Here is a 27,176-nt window from a genome sequence, read left to right as displayed (position 1 = left end):
GGGGCCCTGGACCAATGATTGGGGTTGGAGGAAAAACACCACCTCTTTTGGGCATTTGGTTTTGAGGGTAGAAGAAATCCAAGGGTCGAAGGATAATTCCTGTTGGGACATTATGACAGTGGGTGGTAGAGTTCAGTACATTTCTAGCGGTGTTGGGATTTTTAAAGTTGATGATTACACACTCCCCTGGATCTGTTTTTTGACGAGTTCCCACCCAGCCTGCTCTTCGGACCATTAAAATCTCCCCTGCTCTGGCATACTCAAAGTGTTCATATCTTGCAAGCCAGAATAAACATTTATTTCTAAGCTCGAGTTGGGTTTCCTTTGTGTTGGGTGTAATTTGTGGGGTTCCAGTCAGGATGGCTATATAAGGGGCGCAGGCCAGGGGAAAGTTTATGTTGGGCAAGTGTGTGTTTATGCTCACATTTCTCTCTACAATATGATCTTTCGCTGGTTGCCTACCCTTATTGCTTGTGGCATCCTGAACGTAGGGATTGGGATTGTCACAACACCTGTCGTTAGGAGCTATGATCTCAGCACTAGGCTCAAGGCCAACACTCACGTTTCTCCGCTCCCTATTATTACTCAGTTCCCCTGCCTTGTGGCTAGTGGTGGGACCATCGGGAATGCGCACCCCCACCCCAAGTGAATGTGATATACTTGGTATATCCACCTGACAACCTTTATCAATCCCTTCTCTATGCTTACTGGTGGAGTGGTTTTGCTGAACTAGTGTCACTACATACCCTGCTGCCAGTGCTTTTTCCAGATTATCTAGCCGACTGTTTAGGGGAGCCAGTTCTTCTTTAATGGTAGCTCTTAATTTATTGTGCAGGACTGCTATCAGATTCAGTGTCCACGTAGGGTAGGTTGTGTCTGCACTGCCAGTTTGGGGACTACCCTGGTCTTGTTCTTGCTCAACCCCCCCCCCCCCCCTTGATCGACTGAGGTGCTCTCACAGAATATCTTTTTTTTGGGACCAACCTCGGTTGTTGATTTACGTTTACCATTCTTGGTGATATTAGCTCTTGCACTTACCTCTTTCGTACGAACATTCAGAAGTAAGAAAATATAAGTCTAAATTCATACTTACATCCTTGTAATATTCTATTACATTTTAGAGTTCAACTGAGTCCTGGTCCTGATGAGAACCCTCAAATGCTAATAGGGTTCGGAAACGCGTCGACCAATTACAGCTAGACGAAACAATTACGATTTCACTGATTGACAGTGTGCAAACAAGGCAGTAGGCCTGTTGTATCTTTATATCGACTAGCTGTTTGTAGCAGGTTGCAGTAATGTAAATCACAAATAAGTCTGCATCGTTACTGTTTCTTTTCCAACTTGAGGACTGGTCATTTTTTGTTGTTAATGTTTTTGTCATGTATTTGTCAAATGTCAATTATATTGCATTCATTATTTGATGTATTGTTGAATGATAATATGTATGTCCTTTTCCTATGGCATGAATTTAATGTCTTTTATGTACTCAAAAGGGGTTTGTCCTAAGAAACTCAATTTAATTACACGTCCCATTCTTTTCTTGTTACTAGCCCTTTTGACAGTGACACCAGATAGTATGTTGATTGAGCTTTAACCCCTTCGGTGCTCATGACGGAATGGTTCCGTCATGACCCACGGTTGAGCTGTGCTCATGACGGAACCATTCCGTCATGACCACGCCCGCGCAAGATTCCGCCAGCACAGCGGCGGAATCTGCGCAGCATCGAAGGGGTTAAAGGGCAGCCTATATGGCACTGCAATGTCCAATAACAATGTTCTGCTCTTTGACTGCTGCACTGCAGGAGACATTTGCCGTGTCTACCTGATGGCCAAGCCGTACTACAATGTCACTGTAGTGGCCGGAGATTGAACGATAGCTGAAGTCGCCACCATGGTTACAAGGAGGGGTAGTGGCACTCTCAAAACCTTCAAGATTACAGGTACGTATATGAAGTTTAGGTGCCAGAGCATTAACCAAAATAGACATTCATTTTTAAAATGCTTCCAAGTGAACCATGTAATAGGCGTTCAGGCTCAAGATACTGCAAAATGAGAACGGATATAGAAATCAAATCAGACTACTATGGACAGGTAAAAGAGTCCTGCCCCGAAAATAGTGCTCAGTGCTAAAATTGGAGTTATTCTGTGAGGAAAATTAGCGACAGCCACACATTTCTTCCTTTTTCACTTCTTGGATTGAAAAGTAATTGGTCACGTAAGAGAATGGCTCTTTGAGGACTCAAATGGAGTTCAAGAAGCTAACTTAAATCCCTTCTCCTGATGAAGTGGTGTTATAAAAAGAGTTTAACCACCTTCTTTAGGAAGGGCAGACAAGACTTGAGTGAGCATGAGCATTTCGAATTTCCCCTTTTTCAGGAAGAAATTGTGAGGGTGCATGTCTAAGACAGAACAAAGGCCTCAGTCCTTCTTGGGCACCAGAAAGAAGTGGGAATAGCAACCACAATTTACTTCTGATGCCGGCACCCTCTCTATAGCTTCTTTGGGAAAGAGAACTGCCACTTCCAGGCGGAGTAAGAAGATATGGTCCACGGTCAGCCTGTGGCAAATGGGTAGTCACAAGGGTAAAGTAGCAGCCCCTTTGGACAATCTGTAGACGCCAGCGGTCTGATGTTATCAAGCTCCAGTAATGCAGATGATGGAGTATCCTGCCTCCCACTGGTTGCCCTGGATTGTTGGAGGGTGAACTAAAGAGGTTTGAAGGCCACGGCTGCTGAGGGGGTGGGGTTGGGGTTGTAGACTGGCCCGACCTCTGGCTGCCCGACCCATGGGGTTTGTGGGTACCGTGTTCTCAGGCACGCAGAGGCTGGGAAGCTTATGTGCAGTGTTTGCTGGGTGGGTAGAGATGTGACTGGAAGCCCTTTCTGTGGCCAGGAAAGGAGCAAAAGGCGGTCTGGGGTTGGCAGGGGGCCATGGAAAGTTCCAAGGACCTGGCCTAAGTACTACTATCCTAGAAGCGCTCCAGAACCGAGTCCGCCTAGTTGCCGAAAAGTCAGGAGCCATCAAAGGGCATATTCATAAGCGAGGCATGGACATCCCCTAAAAAAACAGTTGTTTCTTAGCCAGGAATGGTGCCGTAAGGCCACAGATGAAGAAACCACTCTGTCTAGCGAGTTGGTGGTGTCCAGCCCACATCTGATCGTGAACTTGGTTGCATCTCTCCTGTCTGTCATAGCTCTGGAGAGCATGGCCCAAGCCTTCTCCGGGACCGTGGGCAGTACATGTGCAACTGAATCCCACAGTGCATGGGAGTAACAACCCAAAAGGCACGCTGTGTTAATGGACCCAGTGCCAGGCTGGTGGAAGAAAACGTTTTCTTGCCTAAGTTGTCCAATCTGTTGGATTCCCTGTCTTGTGGGGTGATGAGGAATGCGCCAGGGTTTACAGGGGAGGTCGAGTCTTGGACCACCAAGCTTTCTAGGGTGGGGTGCTGTGTGAGGATTTAGGGTCCTTTGGAGCGGGACTATAGCGGTGGGCAATTGCTCTAGTCACAGGCACCCCTGCGCTAGGCTTGAACCATCTCCCAAGAAGGACATTTGTAAGGCCTTCATTAAATGAGAGAAGTGGTTCTGAGGGGGGGTCACGCCCGGCTGAAGCACCTCTGTCAAGACATAAGTCTTGACTTCCACTGAGGGCAGGCTAAGATCCAGAACCTCAGCCAGCCTTCTCACCTTCATTGCAAAAGAGGTTCCCTCTTCCATAGCCACAGTAGGAGAGACCATGTCAGTATCTGGGGAGGTATCCAGTCCACTGGCGTTCACTAAATCCTCACACCAGTCCATGTTGGGGTCTAGGATTTCTCAGGGTCCAGTGGTCCCTCCCAATTCTCCCCAAGTACCAGCCCGTAGGAATGGCGCTTAGGCCTCGAGAGCACAGCTCCAGTCAGTGTCGGACAACGCCCACCCACACCCCCCAGGCTCCATTTCTGAGTCGGGGATGAGAATGGCGACAGCACTCAAGAGCGTCAACATCGGGGATGGTCGAGGTGCTATGACTGGCACTGGGCAAGATCCATCTGTGGATCCAATGGGCTCATCCGGCACCGGGGGCGGACAAGAGGGAAGGGAACTAATTGCGGCCCTTCCCGAACTCGCAGGGACCAAAGGCACGCCAGCTGGAACAGGTCGCCAAGATAGAAGGTCCAAGGCCTCAAAGTTTTCAGAGTTGGGCTGGGGTCGCTCCGGCTCCCAGAAACTCAGGTAGGCATAGTGTCACCCAGGCACAGGATCCACCGCGGAGCCAGGCCTTGAATGATGATGCACCATCATCTCATAAGTCATAAGACTTCGACGGACAGGTTGAAGTCAAAGATCTCTTCGTCTTCCTACTCTTTTTCTTTTTGTGGGACTTACCCGATCGCCTGGTCGAGGCAGTTCTTTGCGTCGTGGTCGCGCTCAAGGCACCAGAGGTAAACAAAATGCAGGTCAGCCACCGACATCTGCCGGTGACAGGATCGCGGGGCTTGAAGACAGCTTTCCCAGTAGATATCCCTGCCACAATAAGAAAAGGATCTAAAAAAAACCTAGTCAAAAAGTCTAAAAAGATCAGTCAAAAAATGACTGGGGGTAGCTCACTACGGATCTGCGCTGCCTGGTGCAGAAACAAAAGAACTGACAGCACATATTTAAAGGATCATCCTTTGCTTGATGGCTCGCAACATGGCTTTAGGAGACATTATAGTACGGAGACAGCTTTGACAGTAGTCTTTAATAACATCCGGACGCAGGTCGATGCTGGCCGTACTACGCTCCTGGTGCTTCTGGATCTCACTGCCTTATCTCCTCATAGGCTAATTGCTCGCCTTCAAGAGATGGGTGTCGGGGGCACAGCTCTGAGTCTCCTTGCCTCCTTTCTGGGGGAACGTGAACAGAAGGTGAAACTGGGTCAGTATTTCTCTGCCCCTAAGGTTCTACAGTGTGGTGTCCCCCAGGGCTCTTCCCTAAGCCCCACACTTTTTAACATCTATGTGGCCCCTCTTACTGAGGTGGTAAGATCCTTTGGGCTGGAGGTATTGTCCTACGCAGACGATACCCAAATAATGTTTTCTACAACTCATAACCTTAAAGACACAGCCCTTCATTTTAGGAGCTGCATGGAGGCAGTGTCTCTCTGGATGGTGGAAAATTTTCTGAAGCTGAACGGAGAGAAGACCGAGGTCTTGATCTTCGGAAATGATCAGGGAATCTGGTCCAGTGATTGGTGGCCGACCTCGTTGGGGGCCTGTCCTTGTCCAGTTTCCCATGGGAAAAATCTAGGGTTGATCATGGATAATGTGCTCTCTCTGAGGCTGCAGGTAAATAGGACTGTTTCCACCTGCTTTGGTATTATTAGGATTCTTAGAAAGATTTCTCACTTCCTTTCTTTTCAATCACGTAAGCAGGCTGTAGTGGCCTTGGTGACCTCGGGACTGGACTATTGTAATGCCCTTTATTTGGGCATTAATAAAGGTCTCATCCGTCGGTTGCAGATGGTGCAGAATGCTGCGGCTAGATTTGTGCTGAATCTTCCTAGATCTTACTCAGCCACTGCCTCAATCAAGTCTCTGCACTGTCTCCCGCTGAATGATAGGATTATTTTTAAGATTCTCTGCCTGACCCATGAAGCCTTTTATGATGCCGGTCCTGGGGGTATAAAGTCGACTGTCTGTCACTATGCCCCCTCTAGGCCTCTACAGTCTGCGGACAAAAATCTTCTTACTGTGCCCAGGTTTAGGAGGGCCACATGGGGCGGTGGAGCCTTCTCTTCTTTGGCACCAAAAATGTGGAATTCCTTGCCTTTGAACATCTCTGGAGAGCCCTCGCAACCTCTATTCTGTAAGGCCTTAAAGACCTGGCTTTTCGTTAATCCTTCGGCATGAGCCGGTCTCTTTTCTCTCGTCCTTTGATGGTTTGCATCCAGCGCCTTGACGCCCTTGGGCAAAGTTCGCGCTTCTATAAATTCAATTTCATTCATTCATTTTATTGCATTCATTCATTCATTCACCCTGGGGTGGCACCTATATAGGATCAGATGCCACCGCCGATGTCACACAGAACCAAATGGCACTACCTACCTGCGTGCAGGAATACTGCTCACAAAAATTTCCAGATCCAGTCTGATGCCCGGGGATAACTTTAAGGTAAAGAATCTGCGGCTAAAAGTTTCTATCAGATTTGCAGTGCGATCTGCATATTTTCCATCCGTTGGAGTTTTTATGTAACTAAGCTGAAATCCGGAGTGAAACTACGCGGGCTCCGCCCACCCCTAGAGAAGAAGCAGTGTTAAAAATGTAGTTGAAGTTCTGGACAGTAAATGATCACTTGGGGACAGCATATCTTAACTACAGGCATCACGTTAGGGCTAGTAAAAGAGAAAAAAAGAGTTCCTGCACTGCAGGAGCCTGCAGTGGAAGGGCACTGGCCACTGGCAGCAGTACGTGGAAGAGGTTCCACGGCAGGACTACTCTAAGCCCAGAAGGAAGACAGAGGCGAGGAGGAAGTGCTAACCAATAGTAAGCAAAGAAAGAAAAGTGACGTGGGAGCCTGCCAATGTTAAGTAAAGTAGGTAATGGGCAGCCTCTAAGCCTTTTAATATATATTTATAAATACAAGCGATGTTTGAAGCAGAGCGCAAGCGCTGTGCAGGCAAAACCTAATGATGGAGATTAAAACACTTAAAACTAACTGTACTTGGGCAAGAGTACAAGGATATAAAGCTTTGAAAATAAAATACTCTGCTCGCAATTGGGTACTCATTTTGTCTGCCACACTCATATGTTGCTAAACTAAAAGAAATCCACAGGGACAAACAGGTACTCCCAGTACTGGGTACTTCCACTGGTGAAATCAACAATTGTCGGACAAAGGTTCTTCAATATTCTGCTGACTCCAACATGAGCGAACAGGTCAGAAACAGCCCTGCAGAAACTAATGTTCTGGAACACATGGAACCGCACACCATCAGTAGGGAAGCTGATCAAGGTGCTATCTACAAGGGATATGTCTGGACTGAAAAATCATGCCTCCCATTAACAGAGTTAAATACTTTTGCTACTTTTTTTTTTTCACTCAAGTCTTTGACTGCTTCCATCACAACATTCTACTCTTGAAGCTGGTGAGCAGATGATTATGTCTCTCTTCTGCTATTCCCAGAAGGGTGTGTGGTGCTGATGTTAGAGTAGGAGAAAGACTGTGCATTGTACTACAGGCATTGCTTTTTGAGGAGCAGTCACAGAGCAGTGCCTATGTGACCTCAGTTACTCAAGCATGGTTGAAGCCACAGTTAGGACAGTGTTTCTCTCATACAATTTAGACAGAGGGAATATGTTAAGCAAGACTGATGCTTACTATTAGCTTCATCTATTAAAGCGCCTCTCAAGGCTCAACGATTGCCTTAGCCTGAATTATGGCTTGAGGCATTAATCACTAATCTTGAATATGCATACAGATTTGTATTGTATTGTATGCACATTTATATAGCGTTTACTACCCCGGACGAGGTGTCGAAGCGCTTTTTCAGCGAGTAACACACTACTCCAGAACCCATAAAGGATTAGTGGTGAATTAGTAAAGTGAAATATGAAAGTAATTTGAGTGGTGGATGTGTTAGTCAGTTATTTGGATTGAGAAGGACAGTGGAGGGATAGAAGAGGGGAATAGGTTTGCATTTATATAGCGCTTGCTACACCTGATGACTTTTTGAAGCGCTTTTTTGGCGAGTAGCATGCTACTCCGGAACCCATAAAGGATTAGTATAGTGAAAAAAGAAATTAATTTGAGTGGTGGACAGGTCATATGGATTGAGAAGGATAGTGGAGGGGAAAAGGTTTGCATTTATATAGCGCTTCCTACCCCTGATGAGGTGTTGAAGAGCTTTTTTGGCAAGTAGCACGCTTCTCCAGAACCCATAAAGGATTAGTGGTGAATTAGTATAGTGAAATATGAAATTAATTTGAGTAGTGGACTTGTTAGTCTGTTATGTGGATTGAAAAGGATAGTGGAGGGATAGAAGAGGAAAGGATTTTAGAAATCTTTTTTTTTGTGGTTTTTCTTGTTTTGGAGTTCATAGCAGTAGGAGCAGGTTTGGGATGAGTAAAAGGGAGGTGGAGGGGGAAGAGTCAGAGGGAAGGGTTTAGAAAGTCTTGTTTTGGGGGATCGGAATGGTAAAAGAGGTATGAGATGATGCAAGTAGAGGTAGAGTAGGGAAGAGTCTCGAAAGGGTTATTTTGGGGATCAAAGTAGTAAGATAGGGTTTGGGACGAATGAGAGAGTGGAGGTAGAGGATATAGTGATAGAGGTATAGGGTAAGAAATAGGGTAGGGCATTGGAAATAGTAGTAGAAAGAGGTTTGAGATATACGGAGAGCGGTGTAGGGTGAGAAATAGGGTAGTGCATTGGATATGCTGAATTAGAAGAAAAGTAACAAATATATAGATCCATAAGTACATGGAATGTATATAGATGCATAAAGGAAGGTAGTATATGTAGATTAAAGATGCATTAAATAAACTCTGGCCGGGGAGCTGGAGGGGTCAAGGACCTTTTAGTACCCTATGTCCCCTGTAGAAATCTTCGCTCTTCAGGAAAAGCCTGCTATTTGTGCCTCGATTTAGGAGAGCTAGGTGGGGAGGAAGGTCTTTTTCCCATTTAGCTCCTAAGTTGTGGAATGCTCTCCCCATGGAAATTAAAGCTCAACCTTCTGTCCCCCTTTTCAGGAAGGCATTAAAGACTTGGCTCTTTGCTAAGGCATATCCATGAATTGGGCTCTGTGTCTTTTGATCTTATTTGTTAGGCGCCTTGATGCCTTTGGGCTTAGTTTGCGCGTTATAAATTGTTTTTCATTCATTCATTCATTCAACTCCGGATTTCAAGCGCTGTTGTACTTTAAATTAATTTTATTTAGTCCTAAAAAACAATTGTGTAGCTCAATAGTGAAGCAATTGTAGATAAATAGTTATGATAAACGATTTCCTTATTTATGCAGTCACTTATATACATGTTAAGGGCTCAAAAAATAATAAAATTGTTATTAGACCTGTAGGTCTAGTAACTTTAATAACCTACTCGACAAAACTGTAATGTACTTGACCCGTGAACTGGTCTCAAATCGTGTGATCCTGGGCAAATATTTTGTCTTATGAAGCCGCATTTTTCTTTAAAATCATATAAGAGAGCATCTTCAAATATGCAAGTTCACTATTTATGCTGTACAAAAATACTCTTAATTTACTAGACTAAATGTTTGCTCAGTGTATAACAAGAATCAAGCCCATCTATAGAGTACACATTATCCCTGGCTTGCCTCTTAGCTCACTAATAGCATTGTCATCTGGGCAGGAGCAGTAATAATTCCTAGTTCATGTTTAAAAACTCACTTTTCATAAATATATTACCTGCATTTGTTTAGTACTTTGTGTAGCAGTGGTATCGGTGGAAAAGCGTAGGCAAATGTCCCTGACCAGCTTATCCATAGCGCATTCCCCAGAGACCGTTTGCACGGTTGCCTGGATGCGAAGTTTTGGCATTTTGCATTTTGGTGTGTTGCAAATAGATCTATTTGTGGAGTTCCCCATTTGTCAAATATCTTCTGGATTTCTTGTTGATTGATTTCCTATTCGTGAGATGCTGATGTCTGTCTGCTGAGCCCGTCTTTTTCCACATTGTCCTTTCCTGGTAGATGTATTGCTAGCAAGTCTATTTGCCTTGGAATTGCCCCCCTCCATATCTCCTGTGCTAGCACTGATAGTGTCACTGATTGTGTTCCTCCTTGTTTGTTGATGTAGAACATGGTGGTTGTATTGTCTGTTTGGATTAGTACTCTGTATCTGTAAAGTTGTTTCTGAAAGGCTTTTAAGGGTTGGAACACGGTCTTCAGTTCTAGGTAGTTGATGTGTTTTATCGCATCCTGTTGTGACCACAATCCCCTTACCTTGAGGGTGTTTGTGTGTGCTCCCTATCCCAGTTGGGAGGCATCTGTTGTGATGGTCACTGTAAGAGTTGGTTGTGTGAATGGCTTCCCTAGTGTTATGTTCTTCTTGTTCCACCACGCTATATCTTGCTGTGCTGCTTGCGTGACAACCACTAGATCTTCCCAACTCCCTGTAGCCTGTGACCATTGCTGTTGGATCTATTCTTGGAATGGTCTCATGTGGAGGCGGATATTTGGGACCAAATGTATGCTTGACGCCATCATTCCCATCATCTTGCCCACTGTCCTCACTGTCAGAGCTTGCCCCTTGCGGTAAAGACGTGTCTCCTTCAGTATTGCCAAGGTTCTCTTTGTGCTCGGAAAAACCTTGCCCTGTATGCTGTTGATCTCTGCTCCTAAGAATATCTTCACCTGTTTTGGTTCTATTGATGACTTTCCCCAAAGGATTGAAAACCCTAGTTGGACAAGTGTTTGTATGACCTCTTGCATGTGTCGCTTGCATTGGTTGTATGAGCTTGCTTTTACCAGCCAGATGTCGAGGTATTCCTTGCCTCCTCTTTAATCTTCTCGTAGAAGTCCCTCTTGCGTTGCAAGATGCTCGCCATTTCGTCCTCGAGCCTCTTCTTTTTCTTCTCCATCTCGGACGCGTGTTCGGCGTTGAGGGTTTCGGCCTATCTCTCCGCGGTTGTCGATGTCTAAGTAATAGCCGCTTTCAACCCTTAATTTTTCGACGTTGAAGGATCCTTTTCTTGACTGCTCTTCGACGCCTTTGCCTTATTTTGGGTTTTCGCCATCTTGGAGTCCTTGTCGAAGGAACCGACGGGCCATTTGTCCTTGGATGCAGTTGCGGACATCGAGTGTTTCGACGGCAATGCTCCCTTTCGAGCACTAGGGCTCACTCATTCGAGTATCAGGGGAGTGCCTGGGGTTCGACGACTCTTACCTCCTTCGGGGTGTTCTTTTCAGCCTCAACGACTAACGTCCTCCGGTCCTTCAGCGATGTCCTTTTCTCCACTGGAGAGGCCCAAATCTCGGAGCGATGGAGGTGCTCTATGCCACTGCATGCTGTAGTTTGCTCTTCTTTGTCTCTCTCTTACTCGGAGGGTCTTCGGAGTGAATGCAGCGCAGGCGTTGCAGTCCTTGTTTTGATGGTGAGCGGCAGGTAGAGATTGCAAACCGGGTATTGGTCCTTCTGCGCGTACTTGTGGTGGCTGTTGGCACAGAATTTAAAGGGTGTTTTGTCCATTACCGCGCCAAGGGAGCGCCCTGTGTGCGCATTCTCCGTAGGAACGTCGAAGTTCTCGATGTTTTTCTCTTCTTTTGTCGTTCCCTCTACGTGGCTCGTAGTCCGGTATGCAGTAAGGTGATTTTTCGATTTTCCTGTTGTTTTCTCATGAATTCTTCTCTCCAAGTTGTGGAGCTCCTTTCCTGACGATCCAGATCCAATGGCGGAAAAAAAGAATCCGAAGATGGCCATCAAAGGTGGGAGCTTCTGGAGGGCGCGTCGACATCACGAAGAGGCACCAAATGGTGGTATGTCGACGCACACCTAGGCCACGAAAAAAAAAAGAAAACAAAAAGAGAAGAAATACAACAATTCCTGACCCAACCACTAGATAGCGGAATAATGCACAGCATAGTGAATCCAGAAAGATTCACGCTGCAAAACTATGGAGGATTTAACTTGATTTACAGAACTTCAGAGCAGAATGCTTGAATTTCCCTACACTCATAACGTTTTCCATTTCAGACTACAGAGATCACTATGCCTGCATTCTACACTTCTCAACACTAAGCAGATGGCCGTATTAGCTGAAAGTGAGGGTGTCTCAACATGTGGGGCAACATTGGGAATCAAAATTGCCTAGGGCAAATTGGAGCCACCATGATCATTCGGCAAATGCAATCTGAATTCCTCCACTTCAGTGGGTCGAAACGAAAAAGTGGTGGAGACGCAAAGGAACTGTCTTTCCCAGTCTATGGAAAATGACTTCTACAGTGACCCTGGCTGCTAAAATTTAGAAGCAAAGATAGAGGTCTTGCTGTTTTTGCTTACTGTTAAAAGAAAGGAATATTCCTGAACATGCCAATGGTTGTACAGGTTAAACATCATATGATCCAGCTTATGGTTGTATGACTTGATGTCATCCACTCTGTTATATTTTATTCCAGTAAAGCGTCCTGCCCTGACTGAAACAATACATTTGGGTGTCCATATTCAGATCCCATGTTTTACATTCCTGTGATTTGGAATGTAAAACAATCTTGAGGTATTGTTGTCCTGCTGCACAAGTTACTTACCTTCGGTAACGATATATCTGTAAGAAACATTAGTTAGTTATAGATTCCTTACCTTAGAATTACCCCCAGGCGTCAGACTGAATCCGGAAAGTTTTCTCCTCAGCAGTACCTCTGCGCATCGGAAGGTGGCGGTCGGCCGGCTCCGCGTCCGTCGTCGTGGTCGCCGGGATGACGTCGCGGAAGCTACTTAGACGCCGCCCTCGCACGCTGACGTCAGTTCTGTACACGACTTTCCATGCCAGAAGCACAGAGCCATGCATGACACTGACCATTGGTGCACAAAACTAGGGCCCTGAAAGGATGTCCTTAACCCTAGAAATCAGTTTGCAGAACGGGGAGGATGGGTGGGGCGGTAAGGAATCTATAACTAATTAATGTTTCTTACAGATATATCGTTACCGAAGATAAGTAACTTGCGCATCTGAAAGAAACACGTTAGTTCTAGATTCCTTACCTTAGAATAGATACCCCAGCAATACGGATGTATGACGTTACAACGCACACTTTTACAACGCATGCACTTACAACGCATAATCCATTACAACGCACTACACTTACAATGCATGACACTACAACGCATTTTTAAAAACTACCATTACAACGCATACCATTACAACGCATAATATTTAATTGCATTTAAGGTAAGTATTAGATAGTATAGGGGTAAAAATTACTTTTCTAACTCCAGGGGTTGCAACAGTAGGGTAAGTGTTGGATAGTATAGGGGTAAAAATTACTATTCTCACTCCAGGGGGTGCAACAGTAGGGTAAGTGTTGGATAGTATAGGGGTAAAAATTACTATTCTAACTCCAGGGGGTGCAACAGTAGGGTAAGTGTTGGATAGTATAGGGGTAAAAATTACTATTCTAACTCCAGGGGGTGCAACAGTAGGGTAAGTGTTGGATAGTATAGGGGTAAAAATTACTATTCTAACTCCAGGGGGTGCAACAGTAGGGTAAGTGTTGGATAGTATAGGGGTAAAAATTGCTATTCTAACTCCAGGGGGTGCAACAGTAGGGTAAGTGTTGGATAGTATAGGGGTAAAAATTGCTATTCTAACTCCAGGGGGTGCAGCAGTAGGGTAAGTGTTGGATAGTATAGGGGTAAAAATTACTATTCTAACTCCAGGGGGTGCAACAGTAGGATAAGTGTTGGATAGTATAGGGGTAAAAATTACTATTCTAACTCCAGGGGGTGCAACAGTAGGGTAAGTGTTGGATAGTATAGGGGTAAAAATTACTATTCTAACTCCAGGGGGTGCAACAGTAGGGTAAGTGTTGGATAGTATAGGGGTAAAAATTACTATTCTAACTCCAGGGGGTGCAACAGTAGGGTAAGTGTTGGATAGTATAGGGGTAAAAATTACTATTCTAACTCCAGGGGGTGCAACAGTAGGGTAAGTGTTGGATAGTATAGGGGTAAAAATTACTATTCTAACTCCAGGGGGTGCAACAGTAGGTTAAGTGTTGGATAGTGTAGTGTAATATTATGCGTTGTAATGGTAGGCGTTGTAATGGTATGCGTTGTAAAGGTATTTTTTAAAAATGCGTTGTAGTGTCATGCGTTGTAAGTGTAGTGCGTTGTAATGGATTATGCGTTGTAAAAAATGCGTTGTAAGTGTAGTGCGTTGTAACAGTTGCGTTGTAAAGGTTGTTCCCCCAGCAATACCAACCCCGGTGGTGAGTCTGCGAACCAAGATCACACCAGAAAGTCCTGGAGAACAGAACGGCCAACGAAGCCGTCTCTCGGGACTTGCCTGTCCAGGCAGTAGTGTTTGGTGAACGTGTGCAGCGATGCCCTCGTTGCTGCCTGACAGATGTCATTCAGAGGCACACCTCTTCCCAAGGCAGTAGTGGCCCCTGGTGGAGTGAGCGCGTAGCCCAACTGGAGGCTCCTTTTTACCCAGAGAGTAACAAGCCTTAATACACAATATGACCCATCAAGAAATGGTGCGTTTGTGTACGGCCCAACCCTTCATTGCACCCACGTAGCCAACAAAAAGTTAATCATCCACCCGGAACTGTTTTGTGCGCACGTTTTGGGTCCAGACGGTAGAGCCTCTCTTCTTCCTTTGAAGGAGGCGGAAAGAAGGTGGGCAAAGTAATGGTCTGCCCGATGTGGAAGGCAGTGACCACCTTAGGAAGAAAAGATGGACGAGTCCGGAGAACCACCTTGTCCGGATGAACAGACAAGAAAAGAGGTTTCGAAGAGAGAGCCTGGAGCTCACTCACTCTTCTAGCAGAAGTGATGGCTACCAGGAAAGCAGTCTTGAGAGTTAATAGACGTAAAGGACAGTTATGAAGCGGCTCAAATGGAGCGCACATCAAATAAGCACAAGGTTCAAGTCCCACGGAGGTATAACAAATGGAATTGGAGGAAAAAGATGCGTTAAGCCTTTCAAGAAACTGTTCACAACCGGGGACTTGAAAAGAGAAGGCTGATCTGGCAGCCGAAGGAAAGCAGAGATAGCAGAAAGGTAGCCCTTGATAGTGCCCAGAGCAGAGCCCTGCTGGGCTTAAGAAAGGAGGAACAAGAGTACTTCAGAAAGAGGGGCAGAAAGGGGATCCACAGCCTTTGCTGTGCACCATGCCACAAATTTGTTCCACCGGCAGGCGTATACCGTCTTAGTGGAGGGACACCTGGCTGCCAAGATTACATCACAGACTTCAGGAGGCAGGTCGAAAGCTGTCAACTGCCGCCGCTCAATCTCCAAGCAAGGAGGTGGAGACTGGACAGGTTCGGGTGGAGAACCATCCCCTGCTGCTGAGACAGAAGATCCTCCCGAAGAGGCAGTCTGATCGGAGGATCGATGGCCATGTTGAGCAGCTCGGGATACCAGACTGTATGTGCCCAATCCGGAGCCACAAGACTGACTTGGGCCCGGTCGCGCTTGATCTTCTTCAGCACTCTGGGCAGAATTGGTATAGGCGGAAAGGCATAAAATAGACAGCAGCTCCACTCGCGACGAAAAGCGTCACAGAGCGAGTGCCGCCTTGGAAATTCCAACAAGCAGAATTGCTGACATTGCTCTTTCTCTTTGGTGGCAAATAGATCTAACCAAGGCTTTCCCCACTGCTGAAAGAGACCTTGCACAAACAGAGTGAAGACGCCATTTGTGAGCCATCATGCACCTGCGGCTGAGTTCATCCGCCCTAGCGTTCAGAGAACCTGCCAGGTGTTGAACCACCAGGGAAATGCCCTGATGTTGCAGCCATGTCCAGAGGCGGAAGGCCTCCTGACATAGTGTCCACAACCCCACCCCGCCATGTTTGTTGCAGTACCACATGGCGGTGGTGCTGTCCGTGAACACCTGCACTACTCTTCCCCGGACAGAGGGAAGGAATGCCTTTAGTGCAAGACGAATCGCCCGGATCTCCAGAAGGTTGATATGGAGCCCGGACTCCGCCGGAGACCAGAGACCGTTGATCTCTGCCTCTCCCATGTGGCCGCCCCATCCCAACAGGGATGCTTCTGTCACCACTGTGTGCTCTGGTTGGGGAAGGGAGAGGGATCTGCTGGTGACCCAATCCTGGTTCGTGAGCCACCACTGCAGTTGTTGTGCTGTGCCCTCCGAGATCTGGACGTTATCGGACAGATTCCCCTGATGCTGCACCCACTGGAACTTCAGGTCCTACTGCAAAGCCTGGATATGCCACCTGGCATGCTCGATCAGCAGGATGACGGAGGCCATGAGGCCCAGCAGCCTCAGGGTCATCCTGACCGAAACCCGGGATAGAGGCTGAAAGATCGGAATCATAGCCCGAATATCCTGGACTCGCTGTTCAGGAGGATAGACCCGAAACCGCGTCGTGTCCATAACCGCTCCGATGAAAAGGAGCTTCTGAGAGGGAATCAAGTGCGACTTCGGCACATTGATGGAGAACCCCAGCAAATGCAGGAGGTTGACCATAGTCTAGAGGTGGGAGACGACTGCCTGGGGCGAGCCCGCCTTCAACACCCAGTCGTCGAGATAGGGGAAGACGGAAACCCCTGATCTGCGCAGATGAGCTGTGACCCCCGCCATCACTTTCTTGAACACCCGAGGGGTGCTGGTAAGGCCAAAAGGGAGCACGGTGAACTGAAAGTGCTCGTGGCCTACCGTGAACTATAGGTAACGCCGGTGGGCCGGCTGGACAGGAATATCAAAATAAGCGTCCTGCAAGTCCAACGCACCATCCAGTCTTGACGACGACCTGAGCAAGCGTCAACATCTTGAACTTCTCCTTCCGGAGGAAGCGATTGATGTCCCTGAGGTCCAAGGTAGGACGCAGGCCCTTCTACTTCTTGGGGACAAGAAAGTAGTGGGAGAAGCAACCACGACCTACTTCTGGGACAGAAACGCGCTTGATGGCTCCCTTGGCCAAGAGAGCCGAAACTTCCTGCTGGAGAAGCGCCAGATGGTCCTCCGACATGCGGTTGTATCGCGATGGCATGGCTGGAGGGGTAGTCACGAAGGGGAGGGAGTAGCCCCTTCAGACTATTTGCAAAACCCACCTGTCTGAAGTGATGGTGCGCCAGTGGGGGAGGTGATGGCGAATCCTGCCACCCACTGGTGTTTGATGGGTCTGAAAGGACGGACTAGGAGAGTTTGGAGGCTGCTGCAGAGGGGAGGTTGATGGACTGCCTGCCCGCTGGCCCCCGGAACCACGACGGTCGTTTCCACGTCTGCGCGAAGGCTGGCTAACTTGCAGTGGCCTGTGGCCCTGGGTGGGACGTGGCAGGGCGCACCTTCCGTGGACACGAACAGGGCGAAAAGTAGACTGCGCAGGGCGGGCAGAGAGGCCCAAGGACTTGGCTGTAGCCCGTGAGTCCTTGAAGTGCTCCAAAGCCTTGTCTGCTTTGTCGCCAAAAAAGCGACGCCCATCAAAGGTCATGTCCATCAAAGTGTTCTGGACATCCCCAGAAAAGCCAGTGGACCTCATCCAGGCGTAGCGACGAAGCGCTACTGACGTTGAAATGGTCCTGCCCAGAGAGTCGGCAGAGTCCAGCCCACATCGGATCGTAAACTTGGCTGCATCCCTCCCTTCAGCTGGCAGTCAGAGCACGACTTGGGGTCGTGGTCGCGCTCCAGGCAAAAGATGCACACACGGTGAGGATCCGTCACTGACATCAGCCGGCTACAGGAACGGCAGGCCTTGAAACCGGGCATCCCATTGTGCACCTATTCGGAGTCAGAGACTTGAAACAAGAAGTCGACAAAAGTCAAAAAAAAGTTAGTCAAAAATTGACTGAGGTACCGCTCTTCCCAGATCTGCGCTGGCTGGCGAAGAAAAAGAAAGAACTGACTCCAGCGCGTGAAGGCGGCGTCTAAGTAGCTGCCACGACGTCATCCCGGCGACCACGACGCCGAAGACAGAAACGGAGCTGACTGACGCCACCTTCCGACGCGCAGAGGTACTGCTGCCGAAAAAAATTCCGGATCCAGTCTGACGCCTGCGGGTAATTCTAAGGTAAGGAATTTATACTAACGTATTTCTTTCAGATCAGCAACGTCTTCCTGTTATGTGCTCTAAGGGAGGATTTCACTATCGAAAGATTCAGCATGTTCATGTGTGGCCTTTTTCCATGCTTTTGTAATTGGCAGGAGTTTTATTCTGGGTACTACAAAAACCTGGAATGCTTTACCATTGCACTCCAAGAGTGCAAGCAATCTCATAACTTTTAGGGAGATCTTGAAGACTTAGGTCTGTAACACCTGCTAGCTCTTTATTCCTTTTCCCGGCTGCTCTTCTCCTGTTTCAAAGCCAGTGCCAAGACAACTCTGGGTAATCAAGCACTCTAGAAAACTTATTAACATAACATAACCACAATCCTCCGGTACAAAGCGAGCCCAGATGTGCTACTAAACCATCCAGGGGCCATATTACAGAAGGTGCCCCGGGGGCGCAACGGACGTTTGCCGGGGCACATTGGTATTATAGAAGGGGGCACAGACACTTGTGCGTCCCCTTCTATAAGACCGATAGTGCTTGTGCACTTAAAGCGCCAGAGCTACCTTCAGAGGGTGTTCCCTCATTTGCATAGGGGTGTGCCCTATGCAAAATGAGGGAATTCCATTGACTCTGCTCCCGTGCCATATTACAGGCGCAGAGTTAAAGAAGCCAACAGGAGGCACAATGACAGTACGGCATTTAAAAGGTGGTGCACTGTCAGTGCGCCCCCTGAGAGCAGCCCACTGCAGGGGATAAAGGCGGTCCCATGGACATCCCAGACATCTATGCAGTCGGGTGCCGCCTTCACAGTAAAAACACGGAGCAAATGCTCCGTGTTTTCACATGTATGTGCTGCCCCCAGGGCAGCAAGAGTTCGCGGCTGTCCTGGGGGCAGCGCATACATCATATTAGGGCACATTATCATTGTTTGCGCCCGGTGTACCTTTTGAAAGGGGCACCTGGCGCAAACAATGATAATGTGTAATACGGCCCCAGGTAAGCATCTATGATTAGTGGAAAGGCATGCTATGTGTCAGATGCACAAGTCCGATACACTAGCCTGGGCTTGTTTCATTATGTACATCACAGAATCTTCTTCAGGTAATCCACAGCCAACTGTGTCCAAATGCTGGTGAAGGTATTGGCCAAGGGCTATCACCTTGGTTAATTTCTTCACGGTCATGGACTTTTCCAGCTAGGACTACACCCTGTTTTCTGCCACTTTTATCCTGTGACACCTAGAATCCAGATGCGTGATAAAGAAGATAATGTCCTAAAATGTTAGTGCCTACTTAGTTCTTTGTTTTAGCATTAGTGTTCTTTTTCTGGCAAAATGTAAGAGTGTGGCAAAAAGCTGATAGTAGCAACTGTTGTATTTTATCAATATACGTACAACCTCATTGAGGCATACAGAGCTTCAGGAGATGGACCATGAAACAACATCACTCATCACGCGTTTATGATAACAGAATGTAGCTGGGATCCTTACCTTATTCGTCAATTCTGTATTTAAAGGATGATATCGCAGCACTAGAGCTTTGGTCATCTGAAAATTACATGCACAAAAAGCCAAAGGTGAGTTTTAAAGAAAACAAAAATATGTTCAACTTGATAACTTGCATCTTTTCTTGATGTTGACTATTTAAGAAGTCATTGTGAACGAGTAAAATCTGCACAATAATTTAATAATATATATATATATTCATTCCACACGTAGCAGGATTGCAGCTTGAGACAAATGTACAAGCCCACTTGATCAGGTTAGAGATTTTGTTTTTCAAATGACAAAAATATGTATATACAGACACACATATTGAAAGTGATATTCAATGTTGTAAATGTATTTTCTAATTATATAAACATTTACTTTTGTTTAAAAATAAAACAATTAAAAACAATTTAATTAAACAAATAAATTTTAATGAAATGTATTTAATAATAAATCTGAAAATTAAGAATGCGGGTTGGATTTAATTATTTTTTAAATATGAATAATGTAATTAATATATTTCATTTAAACACATAGTGAACGTAAATTTAGTAAGTGTGCTGTAACATTAATTTAGTTCTAAGTTAATTATACATATCTTAAATTAATGTATATATTATTTTATATTAAAATAATATATATATTTATATATAAAAAAAAAATTTAAATAATTGTTAAGCTTTTTTATTTTTCCCTATAAAGGGGAGATCTTTGCCCGGCTGGCGGAGACCTTCACCTATGTGTGAAAAAATGTCTAGCTGTAACTTTACACTCATAAATACTGTTTTAGCAGGCTGCCTGTTTTGAGGGGTGGAAGACATTTAAGACCACACCTAGTAGTAACTTTACCCTCAGAAATGGTGAATACCCAAAAAGTGTAAAGATACTACTAGGTGGAGAAGTCAGTCTATACATGAGATCTACGCGTGTAATTTTAACTTTGTCAATAGGGCCCTTGGTCATAAGAAATATTCCCTCGATAAAGAATATGAATAACACAAAAGATAATGTTATGCATCTTCTGCAACATTTCCCCTGAAAGATGATTAGTTCTTTTTGCAGATTACTTATCTCTTGAAATATACCAGACAACATATGGAACCCCACAAAAATGTTTTCACAGCAGTCGAGTGGTGACACTTAATTTTTAGGTTTATCACTGGTTTAGTGAGTCAACAATTTAACATGCCAAAAGAGTGCATAAATGGTGCTAAACCACTAAGCACTGTATTTCCAAGACATTTCGGGCTCATAACACATCAGGAGGTCCAAGGACTGACAAGGAACGTGGCCGGATGATGCGAAATCTGCAGCAGGAGACTCCATTAGAACAGAGATTACATCGGGTACGTAACCTTTTTTCTCATGGGTACTATTCCATTTCAGATTATTTACCTTTAAAAGTGTCTAACATATATGGATGGGGGGGGGGGGCTTGGATAAGAAGAAAGGGACAGGTCTAAAGGCAAATGTGCTTAAACACCAATATTTCAAACATGATTTTAGTCATGACATCAATTAATCCCAATCTCTTAATGTCGTTCAGGCTTGTTCCATATTTTTATTGTTTCATCACCCAAGTTGTGTGGCATGAGAAATCTCCTTTCTTCATGATACGGAGCGCTTGTCTGCATGGATGCTTTTAACATTCTCTCTTCCCTAAGGTCTGAAACTCTGTTGGATGGGGCTGGTCCCCTTCTGTTATCTCAGCGGTGGTTTCAATTCTATTGGATTGAATTGTGCGGCAACCACACCCATCCTAACTTATATGGGATCATCAGCTGCCTTGTTCTCTAGTATCTTCAAGACCAAGTTTACAATGTGAAACCTTCACCCTAACAATGAGTGTTCGAGCCCTTGGGCTTCGACATAAACAGGTTTCCAAGGATCTCTGTTCTTGCTGTTAATTACTTTTTTTGTTGAATCATTGCTTTCCACCCTCGATATTACAGGAAAAGGCTATGCTTAGTGCTTCTCTTAAAGGGTCACTTTTTCTATTTGTGTTCTTCATAGTAAAGTATTCTCATGCTGTTTTCTGTTCTACTTTGTTTTTAATATCTTCCCATACTTCTACTTGTATGTTTTGCCTCACTTCTTTCTGTCATTTCTCAAAATCCCCAAACTCTTCTCACAAAGAACCCCTCCACTTTGTGCACTTTCCTTCAGAAAATTTGAGACGCAGCTCCCATCTTCTTCTTTAGGCATTGTTCATATAGCTAACCCTTAAACTGATTTTTCTGGGCAAGAAAGATTTATGGTTTTCCTACCACCTGCTCTCAAACAAGCATCGGTGGCTCCTGTCAGTTTGCTAAGCACCTGGATTCTTCTTTCCTATGTGGCCATTGCTGACGGCGTCATTAATTCGCCAGCAACAAAGTTCAGTTACATTCCCCTCTTACACACTTAGTCCTATTGGTCGGCTACATTAGTCCACTTAATTTTCGCAGTGACCCGAGGCCATACTGACAACATACATGGGTCCTGTGCCTGTCTCAATCTGTCACTCTGTGGCACTCCACTGTCTCTTGTGGGCCCTTTCCTCCCATGCATCTGAGAGGTGGACTCTCTGCGCCATATCCTATATGTACCTATTTGGGACAGCAAATAAAGAGCAGTTTTGATAAGGTATTGTAGCCTTAAGGCTCTGTGGGAGAGCTGGAGGGATGGGAGCAGAACTATTGTAGCCATCATGCCCACCACTTTCAAACTGCAAGCACTGAGGAAGTAGACAAATGCCAGGTAAAGTATTTTCCACCACCAAAAGGCCTTTTTCCTAGACTCTGGATTGCCAATACAATGCTGAAGGATCAATATAATAGGGGATGGGTAAGCATTTGAAAACTTCAGAAAGCGGACACTGGGAAAATTGAATGTTTTTAAAATACAGAAACCTTGCTGCCTATACATTAGTCATTGGGGTTACCCACAGGTGTAGATTCAGAATCCTATGAAAAAGGAATTCTAGAACATACCGTTTGGTGTGCTCTGAGACTGTCCAAACGTCCAGCAGATGCGCAATAGAAGTTGCATCACATGAAATGATTGTTAAAGCGGACCAGTTCTGTAAAAGGTAGCCAAGTACATTTCGGGCCTAACAGGTGTTTAAGTGTGCAAGAAGAAGCAAGCAAGTTTGCGGGCAGCAAGGCAACTGCAACAGCAGGAAAATACATCATATGTGAAATGGCCAGTTGCTGCATTATAAAGTAAGGAATAGTTTGGTCCTGCCCTTACCCAGAGCAAGAGTGTAAATGCCTGTGTCCTATTTGGGCCACTCGCCAAGCCAGATTCGATCTTGTCCACAGCACTACGGAGAACCTCATCCAGTTGTTCTCCTGTTAAAGAAAGAAGGAAGGTGGCATTAATCATTGAAGAATAGTACTAGGCTATAGCTCTGTCAAGTATTTTTTGTTTGATACTGCAAATAGTTTACTCATTTTAATAACCATTTGGGTGTTGAGCTTTGGGACTGAAAATATTACACTGCTTTAAAGGGACTCTAAAAGGGGGAAGAGAAATGTGCAGCAGGAAAGGTGCATTACGCATTGTAGAACAGCACTGGACTATAATTCTGTCACTCAATACATGCTTTGTGTGCTAATGCACACAGTTTCATAATGTTATTAACTATTTGGTAGTTGAGCCAGTCAGACTGAAACTATTGCCTTACACTGCTTCAATGGGATGCTGGAAGGGGCAAGGAAAGAGGCAGAGAAATGTAGTGCCGCACATGTACACAACCTGATCAGAACTTTTGCTGCAATGGGCGGAAACCAGATAAAACCCACCACATCTTAAAGTGAACAGAGTCAATCTGCAGCCTCATCAATCTCTTTCTAGCAGTGGGGCGATAAGGATGGATGGCATACTGGTTTGCTATGTAACACAATAAGACTCTGGAATTTAATATACATAGTGTGTGGTACAAGTATTTTCTGTTGCACTATTTCAAAGAATACAGAAGGAGTATGTATTGATTAGAGAATCTTTTGAGTGCTGGGTTTGAAACAAGTATTTATCACTAGGACTATTAAAGTAACTTGATATCAATACTGGAAGGAAAATGTTACTTACCTTGTAAGCATCTGTTCGTATCGTGTGGTGCTGTGGATTTATATGTTCTGCATATTCCTGCCATCTAGGGCTGGGCTTGTACGCTTGCCAGGTTTTCCCAAAGAAGGCTTTCAAGTCCTCCCTTAGCTGGCAATGAGCATGGGCTTTAAATCCATGTTAGACTGTTTCCACAACATAGGTGTCAGTAGCATGTAGTGGTGAGTGAACACTATATGATTGCACTTGTCTACTGCAGGGAGAAGATAATGAGCGCAAAGAAGAGGTCTATGATTGGAACCACACGTCTGGGGAAGAGTTTGGGCGCATCTGAATCTACAGCACTACATGCTAAGGACAGATGTTTATTGGGAACATAACATTTTCTGTTCGTGGCATGTGTTTCTGCAGCTAAACATACTCTGCACAGACTGTAAAGCAGTCCCCTTCTATAAGTTGTGGCTAGAGTGAGAATGATGCAGATGTCTGAAATAAGATTCTTAAAACAGTTTGGACTACTATAGCTTCTGGTCTGGCTAGGACATCCACACAATTGTGTTTAGTAAATGTATGTGGGGTTGAGTAGGCACTCTTGGTTGCTTGTACTCTTGAGCAGCCAAATGTTATGTCAAAACCGGAGGCTCCTATTATGCTTACTTATCTTGCTTTATTCCAACAGCAGCCAAGATTAGTACCACAAACTACAGTTCCCAGAGGGCCAAGCAAACAGCTGGCCAATGGGAATGTACAAAAAAAATTCAACATCATATCCAATCAGGAAGCAGTAACAGGTATGACATCACAACTGATTGCGAACAGTCCTCTTTTCTTGCTGCTCGCAGTCAGATAAGTGGCTTCTCTTTGTTGCGCAATTTTATATGGATATGTATGGTTATTTAAATCGATGTGAATTTTGCTTTACATGTTCCGCTTTTCAAACGCTTATGTATGCCTTTATTCTGTCAAGTTTTTTCGTTGTTAGGCGCTCGCTAGCTTTAGCGCTCAGCTGTTCTTTTCCCAGTTCACGCGCGCGTTGACAATTGAGTCGAACGCGTTGCGCGACATCTGTTTACCGTTTTTCCTTTCCTCAGAGAGCGCGTCTGCATTCCGACGGCACTTCTCTTCCCTTGGGACTTCATGGAGCCTCGTTCTCTGCCCGTATCAACGCCGCCTCTGGTGGGAGTGTATTATTGTTGATTCCAGCCTGTTTTCAGCCTCTTGCTCCTCCCGGCCTTTCAATTAACCCTTTCCTCACTGTATGCCTCAGTTATTTTTCACCAATGGAGGTTGACAGTTCTCCTTCATCAGACCTACATAATGAGGAAGGCAAAGCCTTCAAGAGTGATTTGAATACTTTTATCAATAACTCTGTAGAGAATGCTGTAGAAGCATCCATGAAACGTTTTTCCAAGGGAATGGAAAATTCTATGCTCAGTCTGTTGTCAAAAGCTTTGGCCCATTCTGCGGGGGATAGCAGAAAAATAAAGTTGGTAACCTCAGTGTCTAATAATGTCACCAAAAATGCGTCACGCTTGGTTAGCAAAACCTCCTCACACCAGAATGAGGACTCTGTTCCTCCCAGGCCTCCTTCTAAGGAGGGGTTGTCTAATTCGGACGGAAAAAGAAAATCTAAATCTAAACATGTTGAGGTACCTAAGAAATTGGTGATTTCCACCATTTTGGACACAGACGATGACATTGGTGACGCAGATGATTTGGGTGACGTCTTTGATGTTTCAGACCCCCCTTGTCCTCCTTCTAAGAAATTCAAATCTGATCCCTTTGCTTTTACTCCGGTTTTGGATTCTGATGGGGTCCCCATGTTTGATCCTTCCACCATCCGTCACCCCAATTCCACGGAATGGTTCCCGGTTTCACATGTTGGTGATTATATTTCGGCAAGACTCCAGCTCCCCCTTGACAAATCAGTCCGTTCTAAATTGAAGTCTGAATGTCCCAAACCTTCTTTACCTTCCAATATTACCGTAGCTCCTTCTATTGATAAGCCTCTCCTTACATTTTCTCTAAATTTGGCAAAGACCCCCGCAAAGGGGTGGACAAAGCTTGGTCCTCCTGTCAGGACAAACTTTTGGATGTTGTGGATTCCTTGGCTCGCATTTTTGATCTGGCAGAAACTGCTCGCTTAGAAGGACTTGATTTCGTTGTGGGTCCAACGAGCCTTCTGACTTTTAGGTAACGCCAATGCAGCTATTACCCATGAACGCCGTAAAGGGCTTCTTATTAAACTTGATCTGAAGTTAGGTAACCTGGCTCCCATGGATCCTGGCATGAAGGCAGACTGCCTTTTGTTTGGAGATTCCCTGGTTAAAGATCTCAGTAAATTTGTCACTACCTTTGCCTCTTTGGATAAGGCTCAGCAATCTATCAAGGAAGTTTTTTCACCTCGGGTTTTTGGACGGGCCAGCAGAGGCAGGAGTCACTCTACCGGCCGTTCCTATCCAAATCAAGGATCAAGTGGCTCCTTCAACACAGGCTACCAGGAGTAAAAGTCTCAATTCTAACCACAGCGAGGTCGTGGGTACAGCGGTCAAGGTCAGACAAACTTTTGTCACAACACCAACCAACAAGGTAGGTCCTTCAATTCCCCCAGTGGAGGGTCGTTTGAAGCTCTTCATCCAAAAATGGTGCACCCTTACCGCAGACCCTTGGGTTCTAAACTCTGTCCAACGTTATCTTATAGAGTTTTACGCGCCACCTTTACAAACAGTTTTCCCTCCGCCTCTGGTCTTTTCAGCAGACATGTCTCAGCTAATTTCCGTGAAGATTCAAAGTCTTCTCCAAAAACAGGCCATTCTGATCACCCCTCTAGATCCTTCAGGGTTCCTCAGCTCTATTTTCCTGGTCCAAAAGAAGAACAAGAAAATGCATCCCGTCATAAATCTAAAATGGTTTGATCAATTTGTGGTGTATCGCCACTTCAAAATGGAAACTATCATTCATTTTCGAGATACCCTTCGCCCAAACGATTGGATGGTCAGGTTGGACTTGCAAGACTCATATCTTACCATTCCTATTGACGCGTCTCATTAAAAGTTCCTTCAATTCCAATGGCTAGGTGTAACCTACCGCTTTTTCTCCCTTCCGTTCGGCCTATCGTCAGCTCCATGGTGCTTTACAAAGATCATGAAACCGGTGGTGTACTACCGACGATCCCTCGGAATCAGGTGGATCATTAATCTAGACGATATTCTGCTCATGAACTCGGACCCACAAAATCTTTTGTCCGATATGAACACCACTCGGTCCCTACTTCTAGACCTGGGTTTCCTTCTCAATATCGAAAAATCTATGCTCATTCCCTCCCAGAGTATCGAATTTCTGGGCTTTTTGTGGATTCTTCAACGGCGTCTCTTCTTCTTCCTCAGTCAAAAGTCGTGACCATAAAGTCAGAAATTTCTCACGTCCTTCGGACCGCTCTGATTTCCCTCAGATCTCTCGCTCGGATCGTCTGTCTTCTCTCTGCTTCTATTCAGGCCATCTTTCCAGGGCCTCTTCATTATCTCGCCCTTCAATGCCTAAAGATCCGACATCCTATTCAAGGTTTGGCCTATTCCGAACTCATCGCCTTAGATCAGGAGTCTCGTTCAGAACTCCAGTGGTGGATCTGAGGAAATATGAATTTTGTGATCAGTTATGTCCCCTATCGTAGACCCCAACGGCTCCATGTGCATGCTATAAGTACATGTATGTTCCCTCCTGCTCCAGTTTTGAAGACGCAAATATATGTGTGTCCACCGTCAACATGTCCTCTTTCAGATCAGCCATGAATGGGTCAGATATTCCATTCCTAAGTATGAAAGGCCACCGACTTTATATGGTTCACTTTCCACATTTTACAGATTCAGGCGAGTAGGCCCGAATTCTGTCCTCAAGCCTTTTCCTGCCTTCTGCCTCTGAAAGCTCCAGTCTGAGCCCGCATCTGTGACCATGAACTTTGTCTTACTCCCTGCGCGGCTAA

General features: G+C 45.5%; 1 protein-coding gene across 1 annotated transcript in view; it reads right to left on the bottom strand.

Annotated features, from left to right (window-relative positions):
* Nucleotides 1-27,176, bottom strand: part of MMS19 (MMS19 cytosolic iron-sulfur assembly component) — a 498,998-nt gene that overhangs the window by 28,956 nt on the left and 442,866 nt on the right. The window contains exons 24-25 of the mRNA XM_085606380.1: nucleotides 22,382-22,482; nucleotides 19,151-19,207 (exon numbers count right to left, since the gene is read on the bottom strand). Coding sequence (XP_085462506.1) covers nucleotides 19,151-19,207; nucleotides 22,382-22,482 — 158 coding nt within the window. The remainder of the gene's footprint in view (nucleotides 1-19,150; nucleotides 19,208-22,381; nucleotides 22,483-27,176) is intronic.

The sequence above is a fragment of the Triturus cristatus genome, chromosome 1_2, assembly GCF_964204655.1.
Source record: "Triturus cristatus chromosome 1_2, aTriCri1.1, whole genome shotgun sequence".
In the NCBI taxonomy this organism is placed as follows: Eukaryota; Metazoa; Chordata; class Amphibia; order Caudata; family Salamandridae; genus Triturus; species Triturus cristatus.
The sequence above is the reverse complement of the archived record's forward strand: the minus strand, read 5'-3'. Positions and strand labels throughout refer to the sequence as shown.